General features: G+C 31.8%; 1 protein-coding gene across 4 annotated transcripts in view; it reads right to left on the bottom strand.

The window, feature by feature from the left end:
- The window catches only part of LOC127734317 (transient receptor potential cation channel subfamily M member 8-like), a 54592-nt gene that overhangs the window by 10324 nt on the left and 27004 nt on the right, over positions 1-17264 (bottom strand). For 2 of the 4 annotated variants that reach the window (XM_052244145.1, XM_052244144.1), the window contains exons 13-22: positions 16987-17185; positions 13663-13707; positions 10959-11045; positions 10009-10108; positions 8940-9172; positions 7389-7453; positions 4836-4913; positions 4509-4655; positions 2607-2876; positions 501-696 (exon numbers count right to left, since the gene is read on the bottom strand). In XM_052244145.1, coding sequence (XP_052100105.1) covers positions 501-696; positions 2607-2876; positions 4509-4655; positions 4836-4913; positions 7389-7453; positions 8940-9172; positions 10009-10108; positions 10959-11045; positions 13663-13707; positions 16987-17185 — 1420 coding nt within the window. Of the gene's footprint in view, positions 1-500; positions 697-935; positions 4656-4835; positions 4914-7388; positions 7454-8939; positions 9173-10008; positions 10109-10958; positions 11046-13662; positions 13708-16986; positions 17186-17264 lie in introns of those variants that run through there. The other 2 variants (XM_052244146.1, XM_052244147.1) reach the window with 2 other exon arrangements.

Genomic DNA, 17264 nt, shown 5'->3' with positions numbered 1-17264 from the left:
CATGCTTTATTGCACAGTCTAAAGTTATTATAGGAAAAGAAGTGTCTCAAATTTTCCTTTGAGGTACAGATATTAGACAAAATAATTTGCACCCATTGTCTGAGCAGGATGCATATATGTGTAAATACGCCATATTCGTTCGGAATGCGTACGTTAAACCTGATGCCTTATGTAGGGAGAGTCGCACTCTCTGCAAGCATTCTAAGAGGAGTCTGTATTGCAAGACACAATTCTTTCTTTTGTTCTTTTGTTTTTTTAAGTCAGACAATAAATGTCTTTTACATGTCATTATTGTTATTCGTTTGTTTAACTTAGTAAGAAAAGAGTTTACATACTGAAGAATATCTTATCGCTGAATCATATTGAATACACATGCTACAATTTTTAACAGTGACGTTTGTATACAATTTTAGAAAGGCTCATTTTTTGTTGTGTTTGTTCAAAGGTGCTCTTTTAATCAAAATTAAAAGATAAATTAGAATCTTCTTTTTTTTATTTACCTTGTATCTCATCTAGAAACAGTTCACCATAGAGCTGCCAATACGGTAAGGATATAATTTTCCAGATTCTCCAATATGTCACACTTTTCTGTGACCACATGTCGAAATGACTTGGATACATGTTAGCATGGTAAAGCACACCAGTGCACATCATAAAAACAATAAAAATCCACACGAACTTTATCAACTCTAGCAACTAAAATATTGTTGTCCATTATGAAAGATATATTACACTACTGTATAATAATGTTAGCTATTTTGTCCTCAAATGTTAATATGTTTTTAATTAAACCATTTTATTAGTTTTTATTGGCTTTGAACTAGATGTCAGTAACTGTGAGTACTCTCAGATCTGTACTTATATTGTCTATTTTTGTATTAGAATAAGGGATGGATAAATACCCTGCCACGTCCGGTCTGTGTTTTTATCTGATGTTTTCTGCTGTGTATCGATCTGATGAGTTGAGCCTTTTTCAACTGATTTTTATAATTTGTTCTTATGTTTTGCTGTTACACCACTGTTCCAGGTAAGAGGAAGGTTGATCGCTCACAAACATGTTTAACCCCGCCACATTCTTTATGTGCCTGTCCCAAGTCAGGAGCCTGTAGTTCAGTGGTTGTCGTTGGTTCATGTCTGTCATATTTGTTTTTTGTAAATTGTTTAGTTATAAATTAAGTCGTTAGTTTTCTCAATTGAATTGTTTCATATTTTTCATGTCGGGGCATTTTATAGCCGACTATATGGTATAGGTTTTTCTCATTGTTGAAGGCCATACGGTTGCCTATAATTGCTTACATCCACTTCATTTGAACTTTAGTGGATAGTTGTCTCATTGGCAATCATACCACATCTCCTTTTTTTATACATATATATGTATTACATAAAACATTGTGAAAATAGCATTATTTAGTTTGGATGATCATTTAAATTATTTTACAGTGAGTGAGACAGATACATACACATGTTGTTTTTTATGAAATTCCTTAAAAATAGCACTTCGGTGACATGTGCATTATGAACCGATACAGCTTAACTTTAACCTCTTAAAGTTACTACTGAAGGTATAGTTTTTGATACTCCCATTTTAATTGAGCACGCCTACATATAGAACTCTTCACTGGGAAGACAAGAAAATATGACGTGTTATGGGGAATATCATTTATTAAACTAGTGAGAGGATTTGATAAGTCACCCTTTTAAGGTTTATTTATAAAAAGAAACAAAAGATAACAAAGGGACAAGAGAAAATCATATAACAAACAGACAATACCATCGGTAAAAATGAAAAAGGACGATCAGAAAAACAAAAGTGACATTTTATACTGAAATTACCATTAATTGTAGTAGCACTTGCGTTCTCTCCAAGATTTTATACGGATTCTTATGTGCTCTATCAGTGCTATTCTAGTTTTCATTTTATGTGTTGCTAATAACAGACTTGCGTATTCATTGCTAGAAAAAACTGTTTTAATTTCAAACTTTCTTATTTCTTCATGCATTAGGGTTAGAAAATTTGCATATAACAATAGTCTATAAATGTTAATGTCTTAGTGTTAGATGGGAGACATTTACTAGTCTGCTATTGTGTGATGCCTGATCACTGTATATGTTTCATGAACTGATTTTAATAGAAGGGCGACGGGTGACATTAGTAGAGCACAAACTACTGATCATTCAGCAGCACCTGATCTGTTCTATCGAATTTTTGTTTTGGCGGGAGTGGGTGGTCTTGTTACTCAATTTTTAGGTTCCTTTGGTCACAACATCTAATGACCTTTGAAATTCTTCGTATGTTTTTCCCCCTTCAAATTATGAATATTGTCTTCAACTTTGATATGTTCATCCCGAATCGAATGAATTATTTTACAATCCATATTTGTCCTCATTGTGTTTATTATACCTATTTATTCCCATATATATATATTTACATGCATTGTGCAGTCAAGATAATTTTACCTTTAAAATGAATTACATTTGTACTTCCCATTATTTTAATCCTTGTCTGATTTATAAAAATAAGGTTGAGTTCATGATGTTTAATTTTGAGTTGAATATCATGTATCATGCCTGTTTTTTTTACAATATGAGATAAGCTACACACTCACCATTTCGCCAATCATTATGATTTTTGGACCGAAGTAGCTATGGACAATCATGCATTGGAGAAATCTCATATACATTGTGAAAAGACCAAGGCTGTATAATCTAAGGGTTATTCTATGGTTGGAAGAGGAATTCTCGATTCGCATGAATACTGCTGATAGAATTATCAGATAAGACAGACATGTTAGAACTTTCCAAACATTGCGAACAAATCTTTTCAGCTTAAACCAAAGTGTGTGTTTACTTCTCTTATACTGCGTTCTTATTATGAGCTGTAAAGAAAATATCTAAGAAATAAATAATATATTATAGTGTAATTGGTTTACTTTCGTGTTGTTTTCTTGTTTCACGCAACACCAAATCTCTTAAAAAACCAACAGGTCTGTAGAGTATACCTTCTACATTTTATAACATTATGTATTTTGTTACAACCTAAGACGAAGCTGACGACTTGAGAAAAGGCAGCTCTTAATTGATGAAAACTATATTTTCATATAGCCCAGTTATCAAATTAATTGACATTCATTAAAAAAATGAACATAATCAATTTAATGATTTGTCTAGTGCCAGCGAGTAAAAGAGAAAAGTTCACCAAAATAAATCGTGTTTAGGACACGCAGGACGTATTGCTGGATAAACCTGATTCATGTATGTTTGAGTCCAAAGTTTAAAAAAATAATAGATAGTTGTGAACATAAAAATCAACCTCAGCATAGCAGCTTAAATTAACCAAGGTCAACTTTGTCAGGGGAGTTGCAATCTTAGAAATTGCACAACCTTATAATTTTATGAAATTGAAATTCACAGCCAAAATTTTTCGCAAACTTCTGCGGAGACCGAAGCACAGGTGGATGCGCCCTTTGAGGATGAAACTCCAGGAGCAGCGGAACCGACCCAGATTTTATGAAATTTAATAAAAATGATTTCGTATACTAGTATTTATAATCAGTAGGTCTTTCCTCCTGTACCGATTAAGTCGGGAGCTTTTTTTTCAAAAAAAAGTTTGTTGTTTGTGTTATATAATTTTTCCTGTCTCATTAGTTTCATTATTAATTCATGACATAATGTAAAAAGCTCCTCGTTGTATATCGTAGTGTTGATATATATACTGCAATCATTAACAAGTTCGGCACAATTTATATTGGATCTAGATTTGCATTATTTGTAAAGAGAAAACTTAATGCTAGATATTTCCAACTCGTCGTGGGAGTGTTATAATGTTGTAAGTCCCCTTTTTCTAAGTGTTGAGAAATTGAACATGAATTTTAAAAACGCGATATCATAAATATTTGACAGAGATACAAAAAGTTATGAAGGAATATAATTTACGGACATGAAGAGTTCCTCTTTGTTCAAGTATCTTTTGAATAGACAAGCACATTAAATAAATGAAGCACCTCCTTTTCTGGAGATAAAACACTTCACGACAATAAATGTTGTTTTAGAAATTAATCCCTATATTTCTATTGGAGATAGATCATGGATTTTTCAAGTGTGTAATATCCCCATCTCGAAATGCCTATTTTGCTTAGAATTACTCATAGATTTAGTTCAAACCATGCAAACAACTTAAGCATAGCGCTACTAAGAGAATTTTATTACAAAAAAGTGGAGATACACTACAATACTTTTTTCTCTGAAATTCCGTTGTCAAACTAGATGAATAAGCTATTATATTTGAATTGGATTGTGGAGATAGAACAGTATAGTTCTGACAAAAACTCGAAAAATGTAAAAATCTCGCATTATGGATATATATGGAGGTCGACCATTGCACCTGGATATCAAATATATCGCCATCTCTATTTTTATCAAAAGTCTACACATAACACTGTAAAACTCGCATAACGAACTGTTTGTTTATTGTGGATGTCTGTTTTATACTTGATTTTCGATATACAAACCGGTACTATGATTTCCTCGCAGAAGTCAGCAAATAACCAAATGTACAAAAGCCACTCGTAGATTCCTATTTCAGAAACACTGCCTATTATATCAAGATCTGTGAGTACAAATGCGCTAAACCAAACGATAACAGCAAAAACAAATAACTGTAAATTAAAAAAAATGAATGTCATTCTTGAAAACAAAACTACAATTATATATCAATTGAATAAATCTTAAATATGTATAAAACGGATAAAATTGGTTTTTCTAGTTAAATTAACTTAAATAATGTATGTGATGACAATGTTAAGCTATATACCTAAATTAGGTAATTTATATCTTACGTAGTGCACAGCGAAAACCATCAATGGTGACAGCCATGTCTGTTCCATCCATATACTTTCAGTAAATCGATACAAATTCTGTAAATACAAATTACAAAAGAAATAGTTTTACGATGAAAATCTTTTGACAAAGATAGGAGATAAAACAATAAAAGAAATATGAACGAGTGGAAAGCCGGACAAATAAACTCATTGGTCAGAGTTTTTTAGCTCCATGTTGAAAGCCTCACCGTGACTTTGAGATGAATATCATCAATTAAAAGTAAAATCATAAAAATACTGAACTCCGAGGAAAATTCAAAAATGAAAGTCCCCAATCAAATGACAAAATAAAAAAAAAAACAAACACATCAAACGAATGGATAACAACTGTCATATTCCTGACTTGGTACAGGCATTTTCTTATGTAGAAAATGGTGGATTCAACCTGGTTTTAAAGCTAGCTAAACCTCTCACTTGTATGACAGTCGCATCAAATTCCATTATATTGACAACGGTGTGTGAACAAAACAAACAAAAACAATAGGTACAAATGTCACAAATAGGGGTAAATAGTCTAATTCGGTAGGTCATATTCGTGAAAAGGGAACAAGATTGTAGTTACGACATAAGGAACATATCCGATGTCATCTGTGAAACGGATATTCCATATCGGTCAACCAACTCGTGATGGCGTCCGTAAAATTTACGAAGTGATGATTTCAACTTCACCATTTGGAACTCTTGGTTTAAAATGAAAATTCACAATTGGGAAGCTGAAATCATCTCTTTTGTCGTTAAGTTTTGTTTTCAACCGACCCTCATAGTCAATTTCTAGATATAAGTCATAATCAAATGGCAAAATCAAAAGCTAATAAAAGAGCTGTTCCTTTGCTTTATGTGTTTTTTTTTTGCTGTGGATGTACTGATTTTGTGTCATGGATGGATATCCCATATCTTTGTTTTTCTATCATCATAGATACCAGGATTACAATTTTGCACGCCAGATGCGCGTTTCCTCAACAAAAGACTCATCAGTGACGCTCGAATCAAAAAAATTAAAAAGGCCAAATGTAATTAAAGTACGAAGTTGAAGGGCATTGAGGACCCAAAATTCCAAAAAGGTTTTGCCATCCTGGTATCTATGATGATTTATTTACAACCACCGGGTCGATGCCACTGCTGGTAGAGGTTCCCTCCCGAAAGGGTATTACAAGCCCAGTAGTCAGCACTTCTGTGTGGACATGCATCATCATTGATATGGTCATAGCTATAAATTAAAAGTTTTCAAAACTTTGAATATTCCGAAATACTAAGGATTTTCTACCTCAGGAATAGACTACCTTATAGCAGTATTAGGCAAAGCCCTTCGGAATTTTGGGTCCGCAATGCTCTTCAACATCGTACTTTATTTGGCCTAATTGAATTTTTAAATGATTTTTTCGAAGGTGAAGTATGGCGGGTAGCGGGTGGCGGGAAGTGGACGGGAAAAACAGTTTCCGTGCAATAACTTAGGAACCGTTCAACCAATGCTTTCCAAATTTTAATATATTGATACTAATGACAAAATGGGGGTCAAGTTCGATATCGACGATTTTCACTTTTACCGTTCTGGAGTTATAGACTAAGTCCTTGATATATTGGAAAATGACACTGTATGTGGTTTCTGTTCAATAACGTACGAATCCTTCTTTCTATTGTTTTCAGTTTATAATATGTTGTTACTGATGACAAAACAGAGGTCCAGTTTAATATTTATAATTTTCACATTAAGATTGAAAAATGGCACTTTATATTGTTTCCGTGCAATTACTTTTCAACCGTTCAGCCAGTGCTTTCAAAATTTAAATATGCTGTTACTGATGACAAAGTGGAGGTCAAGTTTGATATTAAAGATTTTCGTTTTTGCCGTTTAGGAGTTATGGTCCTTGATAGGCATAGAATGTTGCAGATCAAGAAAGCTGTCAATTTGACAGCTCATTCCTTGTTGATTCGAGCGTTACTGATGAGTCGTTTGTAGACGAAACGCGCGTCTGGCGTAAAAACGTTTAATCCTGGTATTCATGTGGAGTTTAAGTAAAAGATGATGTAATTTCGTTTGAAATGTTGACCTGAAGATTACTTGTCTTGCTTCCTTTTTGTCACATTAATGTATTTAAGCTAAAATGTTTTTGTTTCATATGAAAAGAATAAAATTATGCTTGTTATATTTTTACGAATTTTTTAAAGTTGCTATATCATATTTTTTTGTAATATGACAAAAACAAGTCGTGCCGTACACAATGTTAAATGTCGCGTGTTTTCACCTGTAGGGTAATATTTTCTTGTAAATAGTGGTTTTGACTTATAATTTAGGATACCGAAACGGCCTATATGTATGGGGATATCTAATGTATAAACCTCGTTATTTTCTTTTTTTTTGTTTCATATTTTCATCGTTCACTATATGTTACTTTTAAAATTTCATGAACATGGGCTTAGTGTCAAAATGATAAAAAAAAGATGGCAAACATACAGAAGTGATGCATTTTGTTTTTTTCATTTTTGAAAAACATGCTATAAATACTACAGTACCTTAAACCAGTCCGTCCATTTAGCTGCTGCACCAGACGCAGGTATATTAAGGTTGTTTGGACCATCTACAAAGATTATTTCTCATTGTTTATTAATTTAACTCACATTTTTCTTGAAAAACAAAACACTTCAAATATTTCAATTGTGCACCTTAGGAATGGCTTATTTTTGTTTTACAGCTATTTAATGGTCACGTGATTTCTTTAAGAATCCACACTTATAACGGCAAGTCATCATACTTTTGTTACTTAAAAAACTCTCCCTGGAAAAGAATGAGTATTGATTTCATTCCTGATTACAGAAAGTAATGTCCGTTTTATTGAAAATACTAATCTGTCATGTATTCTGAAATTTTTCATTCAATTTAGTTTATACAGTGCTAATTTCCTTTATATAATTTTCTATTTGACAATGAATTTCATTAACTTAATTTGGTGGCATTTTTTTTGTTTTTTTTTATTTGTTATATTTACCATAGTATTAATCGTTTTATCAAGATTTAAGGCGTTCGCTGCAAAATGCCAGTAGAAAGGATTGACCGGCAAATATCCCATGTAATGAATATGTGTTTGCGTACGTTTCTGTATACATGTTTTTCATTAATTTAGTGTCAGTTTCCATGATTTTTGTAGTTGAGCCATCTTTCTAGTAACAGCATCGGGAAGCGAATAGTAAGTTTCATTTCATATGGAACCGTTACAACTCAATAAGTATACACTTTTTCATAATAAATAAAACAACCAAGCTTTTTGAGTTTTGCGGGTAAACCAAATGCATATCATTCTTTTTCTATAAATACAATTGCCGTTAAAAGTGTAAATTATACGAAAAGCCTTGCTGACTGACCTTATATTTAAAAAATAAAAACCAAAAATATGAATGTTGCTCGTTGACGAAGATCGCCCGCACGGGTACGAGCTTAAACTATAGAGTACCTAAGACCACATAAAAATATACAGCCGAAAATTAGGCGTGTTGAAATAAATAACCTTTAATCAAATAACAGCAATATGAAAAATCAAAGCGGAGTAAAGCAGCATTTCACAAAACAACACGTCACTGTTACCTACGTTGATCTGTATTAAGTTCCAAGTTCACACAAGATATACTAAGAGTGTTTATTTTCGTATCGGAACACGGCCTCCCGAGAAAAGGACGTCAACTAATCTATATTTCAGACTTTATTGATTCATGTATAGTGATATGTCCATGAAATGTCTCGTTAGAACTTCAAAAACAGTTTTCCTGTGCCCTTGAAGCTACCCAAAGCTGTATATAATACCAGGAATAAGGAAAATGTCATGCTATTGGATTTTTTTTAAAATATCAATTATAATTTTCAATCATTGTAATCAGCTATTTCTTGTATGTGGGTACGTCTTTCTCATTGCTGTCATTATTTTTTTGTAACAGTTAATATTCCTAGATTTTGTTCTGGTAAGGTTTGATATAAACCTATCCTCTTTGTTTATCTAAAATATGGCATACCGTAAATTATGGATCGCAATAAAATAAGTTTATATCTGTTTTGTACTTATTACATGCACCTACCTGAGAAAGAGAAAGGAGAATCCGTTGGGTTAAAGTTATACCAAATTCTGTTCAAACGACGTTGTATGCAGGGGTGTCCAATGACATCTATCATTTTATTTTCAAATGCCAGAACCATTGGAGAAACTTTCATTCCTAAAATCTCATCTTCGATTTCCATTAAATCCATTGTCTCGATTTCTCTTTTTTCATATAATGTATTTTGCATTTCGATTACTCTGTTCTCAAATAATCTGCAAAAAAATCATCATAAGGGCTATCAAATCAGCATTGCAAATACCTTACTGTATTTTTATGATTATTCTTATTATTTTTTTTCTTTTAATTTTCAAACCCTCTTCAAGACAAAAGTATTGGACATGTCAATAAACTTCAGTACCAAGTATCGGGAAGACATAAACATTTCGGAATCTATCCTTTTAGACCGAAATGTCTTTTAATATGAAGTTATCTCTTCAAAAAGTAAAAAAAAATACATAAACAAACACACACAGAAAAAAACAAAAGATAGAGGAAAATAGAAGGTAGAGAAATGTTTATTTGTCCATTGCAGTACTTCATTCTGTTTGAAAATTTATTTTTAAACGTCACTTTCGGTTAACAAAAGTACCTGAAATCGTTAATTGTGGATTCAATCGAGTATGCGAGATCATCTGGTGCAGTTTTTGACCACGCAGGACACATCGTAACTATCCGTTTTTAAGCGCACCGTGTCACCAAATATATTTGAATTCACGACGGTATATGCCTTGAAAAAAAGTGTAAAAAACAAGGGAAAAGACTTTCTATTTGCTGGACGTTAAACAAACAACAATTAATCAATCTTCGTTTTTTTAAAGAATAGCATAATGATATGTTTTGATTAATTTTTGTTAATTGAAACGAACTGCTTAAAACGATTTTTTAGTTGTACTCGATTTGCTGGAATAATTTACCGTTGTTGCTGTAAAGGCTTTTTTCAATTTATTATGCATTTGGACTTCATATAAAAAATGAAAGGTTGAAATCCCACAATACTTTATAACATGTAGTATTGAAAAGTATGTTAGTAGATAATCATAAAGCTAACTTTGAATGTTCCATTAACTCTCCGTACAGTTTCTTGTCTTTTGTAGATTCAACGTTGCTGGCCATAGATTTCAAGATGCTGCTTGCCATAATAGCAGTCACTGAAAAAAACAAAGTCATACTGATAGTGACAATAAAGTAAATCACATATTTGCATCTTTATACATGAACGTTATATTCTGAAGATATACATGTACAAGTTTGAGTAAAATTTTATGAACACACAGTAGTAATATTTTTTAACAATCTTTTGATTTTATTACTTTGTTTGAACAAAAAACAATCAGTTAAAACAACTTTACTGGTTTTTAACAAAAGATGATTTATAGGAGACATAATTTGGATTTTTCTGTCATTCTCCAGAAGGAAACACAAATCTTCACACTTCTAAGCTAAAATTTCTTAAGCGAGTGTATTGAGCTATAATACTAAGAAAAATCTGGCTGATATAGAAAACGGCAAGTATTAATTTATTAATATATTTACAGAGACAATTTATAGAGACAAACAATCCGTAAAAAAACGTAACACGTCATTTTCAGTGATCCATGCTTACAGTTATACGTATTACAAAACAAAATTATACAAATTAAAACATTGATTGAATTGAACTATTGTCAGGTAGCAAACACTCATATTTTAGACGACCGCCTAAAAGAAAACAGCCATTTCCTTAAAACCAACTCAAGGTTAATAATTTCCTGATATAGAAACGCAAAAATCGGTCAATTTATTCGAAATAATTAGTCTTTTATAATTTCCAATGTAAGTTTGTAGCAGGGTTCAATACAAAAAAAAAGAATAAGTGATAACCATAATCTGAGTTCTGTCAATAAACATCAACGATTTGTAAGCGGTTTGGAAAAACTGTGTTGTAGAAAACTTTTCTTAATCTCAGACTTTATAGAAAATATTAAATGTTCAATAGATTGATAAATACATTGTACTCACAAAGCTGATTTTTACACTTGGACCAGAAGACGGTGGCAAGTTCAACTTTATTTCCAAGAAGTGCCCATGCTAGCAGATCGTAGTACACTGCAAAAACACACATTAATGAATAATTTTGTTGAAGATTATATTTGAAAATAAAACATTGACCTATATTCACTTATCCATACTTTATTTGATTTTTTATTCATTATCTAACAATTCATTAAAGCTATTGGTTTAAATAAAATAGCGAAGACATTTACAAAGCCAAAGCTGTACAATTATGTAGTAGTGTATTTGTAATAACAAAGGTTTAATAGATCACAAAATAAAACTTCATTATTGAAGTAAAAACTGAAAATAAATAAATATTTTAGCAATGAAATATTAAAGGTATATTACAAATACAAAATGAAAGTATGGGCAATTTTGGCAACACGCCAAGTGTGTTTTTCAAGACCTGGAAAATGAAGGTTGCAGTTACTGTGCAGAAAACAACGTCTACAGGAAACTTGTATATATATACAAATTGGATGTTAAACAGGCGATTGATTGACATTGCTAATATGAAATACCGCTATTCCATGATTTAACCCCGCTAAACGTAAAACGTCATTGGCCGTCTTAACACAGGACAATCGACTTCACAAACGTAAAATTTGGCAAAGGGAACTTAAATTGAACTAATAAACCACTTTACTTACACAAAGGTGCACGTGTTCGTTATTGAAATAACAATGAGGGGGAATACTTTGAGGAACAGGCCCCGATTTGGTTCAGCGATGAGTTGCGTATTCTTTGAAAGATGTGAATGACTGACGAACACCTGCTTGATTACAGGAAGTTGGCATGTTTGTGGCGGAACCGTCATGATAAGGAGGGCAAAATCCTTCAAACATAATGTGTGTTCATGTAAATCTAACGGCTCAATTGTATAGAGTCTATACTTGGCAGCCGAATATGTTCAATGTTATTTACCGACAGAGGAATATGTCTTACCAGGCATTGGCCTAGCCATATACATTAAGGCTACATGTTATCATGTATTTACTAACCCAGAACACCATTACTGTACTATTATCGCACTCAAAGTCGCCAGGTATGGACCTAATAGACCACCTTTGGGAAGAACTTAATAGACACGGCCGCCAACGCAAACCCCATCCTAATTAGGGGTCAAACTCAAACTCAATGAATGATTTAATCTTAGTATCTATGATAAGTTTATTATCAGTAAAGCGATGCAACATGAATGACAAAGGATACTACAGAACCACATACACATTTGTGTCCTAGCCAAGGAGATTCGGAATAGTGTTGGTGATCACACAAGATACTGACATTCATGTTACTGGAAATTGATATATAATATATCGTATGTGACTGTTTTTTGTTAAGTCTTTTTCAGTATACTTTATCTCATTCGTGTGTGGAATTTCAGCTCAATATAGCAAAGCTGCTTTAAACATTCGATTTGAATTACATAGAGTAAACCTTTGAAAAACCAATATGCGTTTTGCTTTTGTAGAGTTTACATGTAAAAGTTCCAACAGAAAGATGTACAACTCTAAAAAAAGATGTGTTCAGTTGAAAAAAATATTACAATATTTGTTTCTGATGGAAAAAGTCACGAAAATATCTTTTCCCGAAAAGGAATGCTTAGTATGGTATTGTACATCTCACAGGTTATCTGAGGGAAAGATGATATACGTTAACTGAAGGAAAATTCAGAAGTTTTACATTTGCGTATGAAATATATCAACCAACCATTAAATCGTATAGCAAAATACACATTTGGTGTATTAAAACTGTTTTGAACAACTTCCCATGAGGATGATTACAGTAAAATAATACGCACAACTGGATATTTGAAAACACGAAAAAAGATATATAATTTTCAAAAGAAAATGATAAAAAACGAAATTGATACTGTTTTGTATTTATCCTACATACGGATCTTTGAAATACTGAAAAATTATTGATTGATCTAGCAATATTCAAAAATCAGTTTATTTATTTTTAAAATACCATTTTTACAACTATGAAAATAAGTTCCGGATTGTTAGCAATCATGTTTTCAAACAACAAGAAAATCAAATATCTCATGTTGTGTTTGTATTAAATATACGGATAGCTGGTAAAGCCCTAGATAAAAGAAAGGAGAAAATGGGGATCACCATGTCCGTTTTCTTGTACCAAAACAAGATAGATAAATTTACACTGCATTACACATTTAACTTAATTGTATAAATATATTCTCTTGCAAAGCTTATTTCTTGAATCTTTGAATCAATAAAACCAATTTCTGTTTTTGATGAAAATGTTGTTTTTATTATGAATTTCTAAATGTAAATGAAAAGTCCCAGCGATAAATTACATTGCTGAACAAGTATTTGCATTTTCGGGATAAACATGATGATTTGGCCTTTTTAAATGTTCAAATGTTTTGATTCGGGCGTCACTGATGAGTCTTTTGTGGACGAAGCGCGTCATGCGTACACAATTTTAATCGTGGTATCTATGATGAGTTTATTATGGACCAACCATTTGCTTTATTTGTGATCAACAATGTTGGAACAATACGATACTATTTAATTCAAGGTATTATTATCTTGCTAGAGGTCATGGATGTTAGCTTATGCATTTAATTTACAAAAGTAATTCAAATACAGTACAAGCCATTGTAACCACAGTTATTTTCGGATTTAATTTTGTGTTTTACCTTGTTCTTTGTCTTCTTCTTTTGTATCTGTTGCATCAATTAGGTCTACAGTGAAATACATTAAATCAAATATAAGTTTATTATAAAATTAACTAAAGTTTATTTTCGCGCTACTTCAAAACGTTGGAAATGTTGGCAGAAGGTATTTTGCGAAATGTCGGTCTGATTAGATGTACCTGTGTTATTTCCGTCTATACCTGTGTGAAACAAGGAAAAAATATCAAAAAAACAAGATATTGCAAAAAAACAACCCAAAGATTAAATGCAAAATTTCAGATATGACTAAGAAAAATATTACTTCCTCACTACTTTTGATATCAATGAGCTGAATGCATGAACTTGATTTTGAACTAAAATCCTGAATATTACTGAATTGATAGGATAGGGAAAACATTTTAATTCTGACGGAACTAAATAATTGTTTAAACATTGAACTTTCCTTTTTTTGAGACTTTGACAATAGCAGAAAACGTATCACGCTATTACATCCTAACACATTTACGTTTATAGAAAAAAAAATAAAGTAGAAAGCTTTTTCTTTGTGTTTTGTTCATTCGTTAATTTTTTGTTGTTGTTTTCTTTTCATTGGAAACTTGTCATACCGTACTGAAGGTGAAATCCTTATAGGTTTTTGGCATTCAGTGAAGCAGTTGAATAAAAGTAACAGTGAGCAAAAAGAAAATCACAAAAATACTGAACTCCGAGGAAAATTCAAAAAGGAAAGTCCCCAATCAAATGGTAAAATCAAAAGTTTAAACACATCAAACAAATGGATAACAACTGTCATATTCAAACCCCATACCGCATAGCAAGCTATAATAAGCCCGGTATAACAAAATGAATGTTAACAATACAAATGAGAAAACCAACAGCCTGAAATAAATATGATATACAGTAACAAACAACAACCACTGAATAACAGGTTCCTGACTTAAGACAGGAACATACAGAATAAATACATACAGAAATTATTAAAAGTTGTGCAAAATTAGGCTAAGACGATCTATACATGGGGGGGGGGGGTGGGGGGGGGGGGGGGGTAAAAAACATATTTTTCAAATAACTCAATATGAAACGAAACATGTCCAAAACGGTGAAATGAACCGTCTTCATAAATAATTTTAAAATACATCAATTTTACTATATGATTCCAACGGCCTAGTAGAAAGTTCAACCCTATCATATAACTTTTACTATTACTTTATTTATCATGATAAAATCTGAAAGGATAACAGTTACAGACTTCGGATTAAAATGAGGGACTGGTGGGCCAAATTTTGTATAAAATTTCAGTTTGCATGTAAAACAAAACATAACATTTTTGTAAGTGACTAATCATGTAAAATCATACAATTACTTAAAGTTAATAAGTTCATCAAATCAAAATTAATATTTAAATTGTCGAAGAAATTAAACAATAGAATATTATTAATGTCGAACTACAAAACATAAATATTAAATACAGAGGTTTCGGTGTTGTATCAGTTTGTTACTGCAAAACCCAAATTTTCTTCTAAAGGTAGATAGGGTGTCTTCCTCCATCTTGGATTTTGAAATACCAGAAAATAATCGGTCTAGATCTTTAATAAAATGTGCAAATTTTTAGAGTAATGGGTAATTCATATGTAAGAATTTTTATTTTAATATCGAAAATGACATGTTTTATTATATTTATGGTTGTATTTTACAAAAACAGAATACTTTTGTTTGATTCAATTTTTCCCAACTTTGCCACATAAGGGGAGGCAACTCAAATGTAAGGGCAGATAATTCAGATAAGGTTACTTTTACAATAGAATGTGTTAGAAATTTACCTATTTTATTATGTAGCCAAAAAACGGGTCCCGTGACCCCATTTTGTTTTTCTCATCTGAAAGTATAATATTAGAGCTATCTTCTCATATTTTATCTTGAAATTCTATGGTGTGGTTTTCGTTTTATGGCAGAAAATTGCGTTTTCCATGCATAATCTATACAAAATCTGTCAATTTTGCACAACCTGTAGCATGAAAATAAGCCCCGTGACCCATTCTTTTTATTATTTTTTTCAGAAAAGCATGATATAAACTATATTTTGACAAATTATTAAAAAAATCTATGGATTATAATTTAGACACCCCATCTACCTTAAATTACCAATTAAACTGGGCATTTGTTGTTAAAGCAAAGAGGCTGAAGATACCAAAGGGTGAACCAAAACTCAAAAAGAGAAGTAAGGTAGACAAAATAATGGCAAATAAACGAACACGACGAAAAGACAAACAACAGTCTACAAAACTCTACATAAAAACTACACAGAGACACGCGAACCCAACTTAAAACCAGGGATGATGTAAGGTGCACAGGAAGGGTAAGCAGATCCTGCTCAATGATAATATTCTATTAATTTTTTGTTTGACGATTAAGATTTTAATTTTGGTTTGGTGAACTTATTAATTTTGAGTTATTTACAGGATTCAGAAACATGATCATTTACAACAAACCTTGAGTCTTTATATACAATAGATTTCAACCAAAATCATTATTTTGAGTTGATACTATTATCATGGTGAATTCAGTAATGTTTAGACAATTCGCCTGCGTTCAATTAAGATCTGTTCAGTCTATGTTCAGACATTTCACTACTATTCAGTAGCTTTTTAGACATTTCAGTATGTTGTTGATGTGTACAGGTAAATAACAACTACGGAACAGTCTGAACATTGACTGAACAGATCTTAATTGACTGCAAGCGAATTGTCTGAACGGTACTGACGTTAAAATAAATATATTACAATAATTACGTAATACAAATGAATGAAAATGAAGGTTTTTATGACTATATCGTATGGCTAATAATCACATTATTTCACCATTGCACCATAATTTCAAGTTCATTGTTTTAAATTCATACTTTTATCTGGCGATGAAATCCCAGACAACTGTACCTTATGAACATGATAAAGGAAAATAATGTTTAAAAATAAATTGCTTGTCCTTGCAAAATAAATCACCTGCTGATACATATAAAATGTAATGCCAGATTTAGACACCAGTAGTTTACCTATGTTCAAATTTCTTTAATCCATTAAGTTAACAAATCAAGGTTACAATTAAAAATGAGGGCATCGCATGAACGACATGATGAGCAAGACGGGCATTGTTGACAGAATAAGCTCTACCTACTATGCATGCATCACCTGCCATGTATGCAAATACACACTCAGACAAAAGACAGTAGTTTGAAAATAATTATTTAAATTTCCTAAGGAAAGATTAATGATGATAAGGTCAGGCTTTCAATTTATCTAAGTCATAAAATACCATATATGTGTTAACACTTACTAAAATTAAGCAGTTTCTGACATAGATATCTAGCTTGTAAGCATACATCAACTTTGAGTTCAATGCCAACTGCAAATATATGTCCTCCATGTCTTACACAATGTTTACTATGCCCATTCATTGAAGCTTTTTCGTTACACTTTTTACAGTTCTGCAGACATGTGCACCAGATGAAATTACATATTGAATTGTCACATCGCTGGAAAATTAAAAAAATATATATATAAAATAACCAATTGCATGTATTCACTTCTTGGACATTCACATAGCTCAGACAA

Source organism: Mytilus californianus, unplaced genomic scaffold (genome assembly GCF_021869535.1).
Source record: "Mytilus californianus isolate M0D057914Y unplaced genomic scaffold, xbMytCali1.0.p SCAF_3, whole genome shotgun sequence".
Lineage (NCBI taxonomy): Eukaryota > Metazoa > Mollusca > Bivalvia > Mytilida > Mytilidae > Mytilus > Mytilus californianus.
This window is presented reverse-complemented; position numbering and strand designations above follow the sequence as displayed.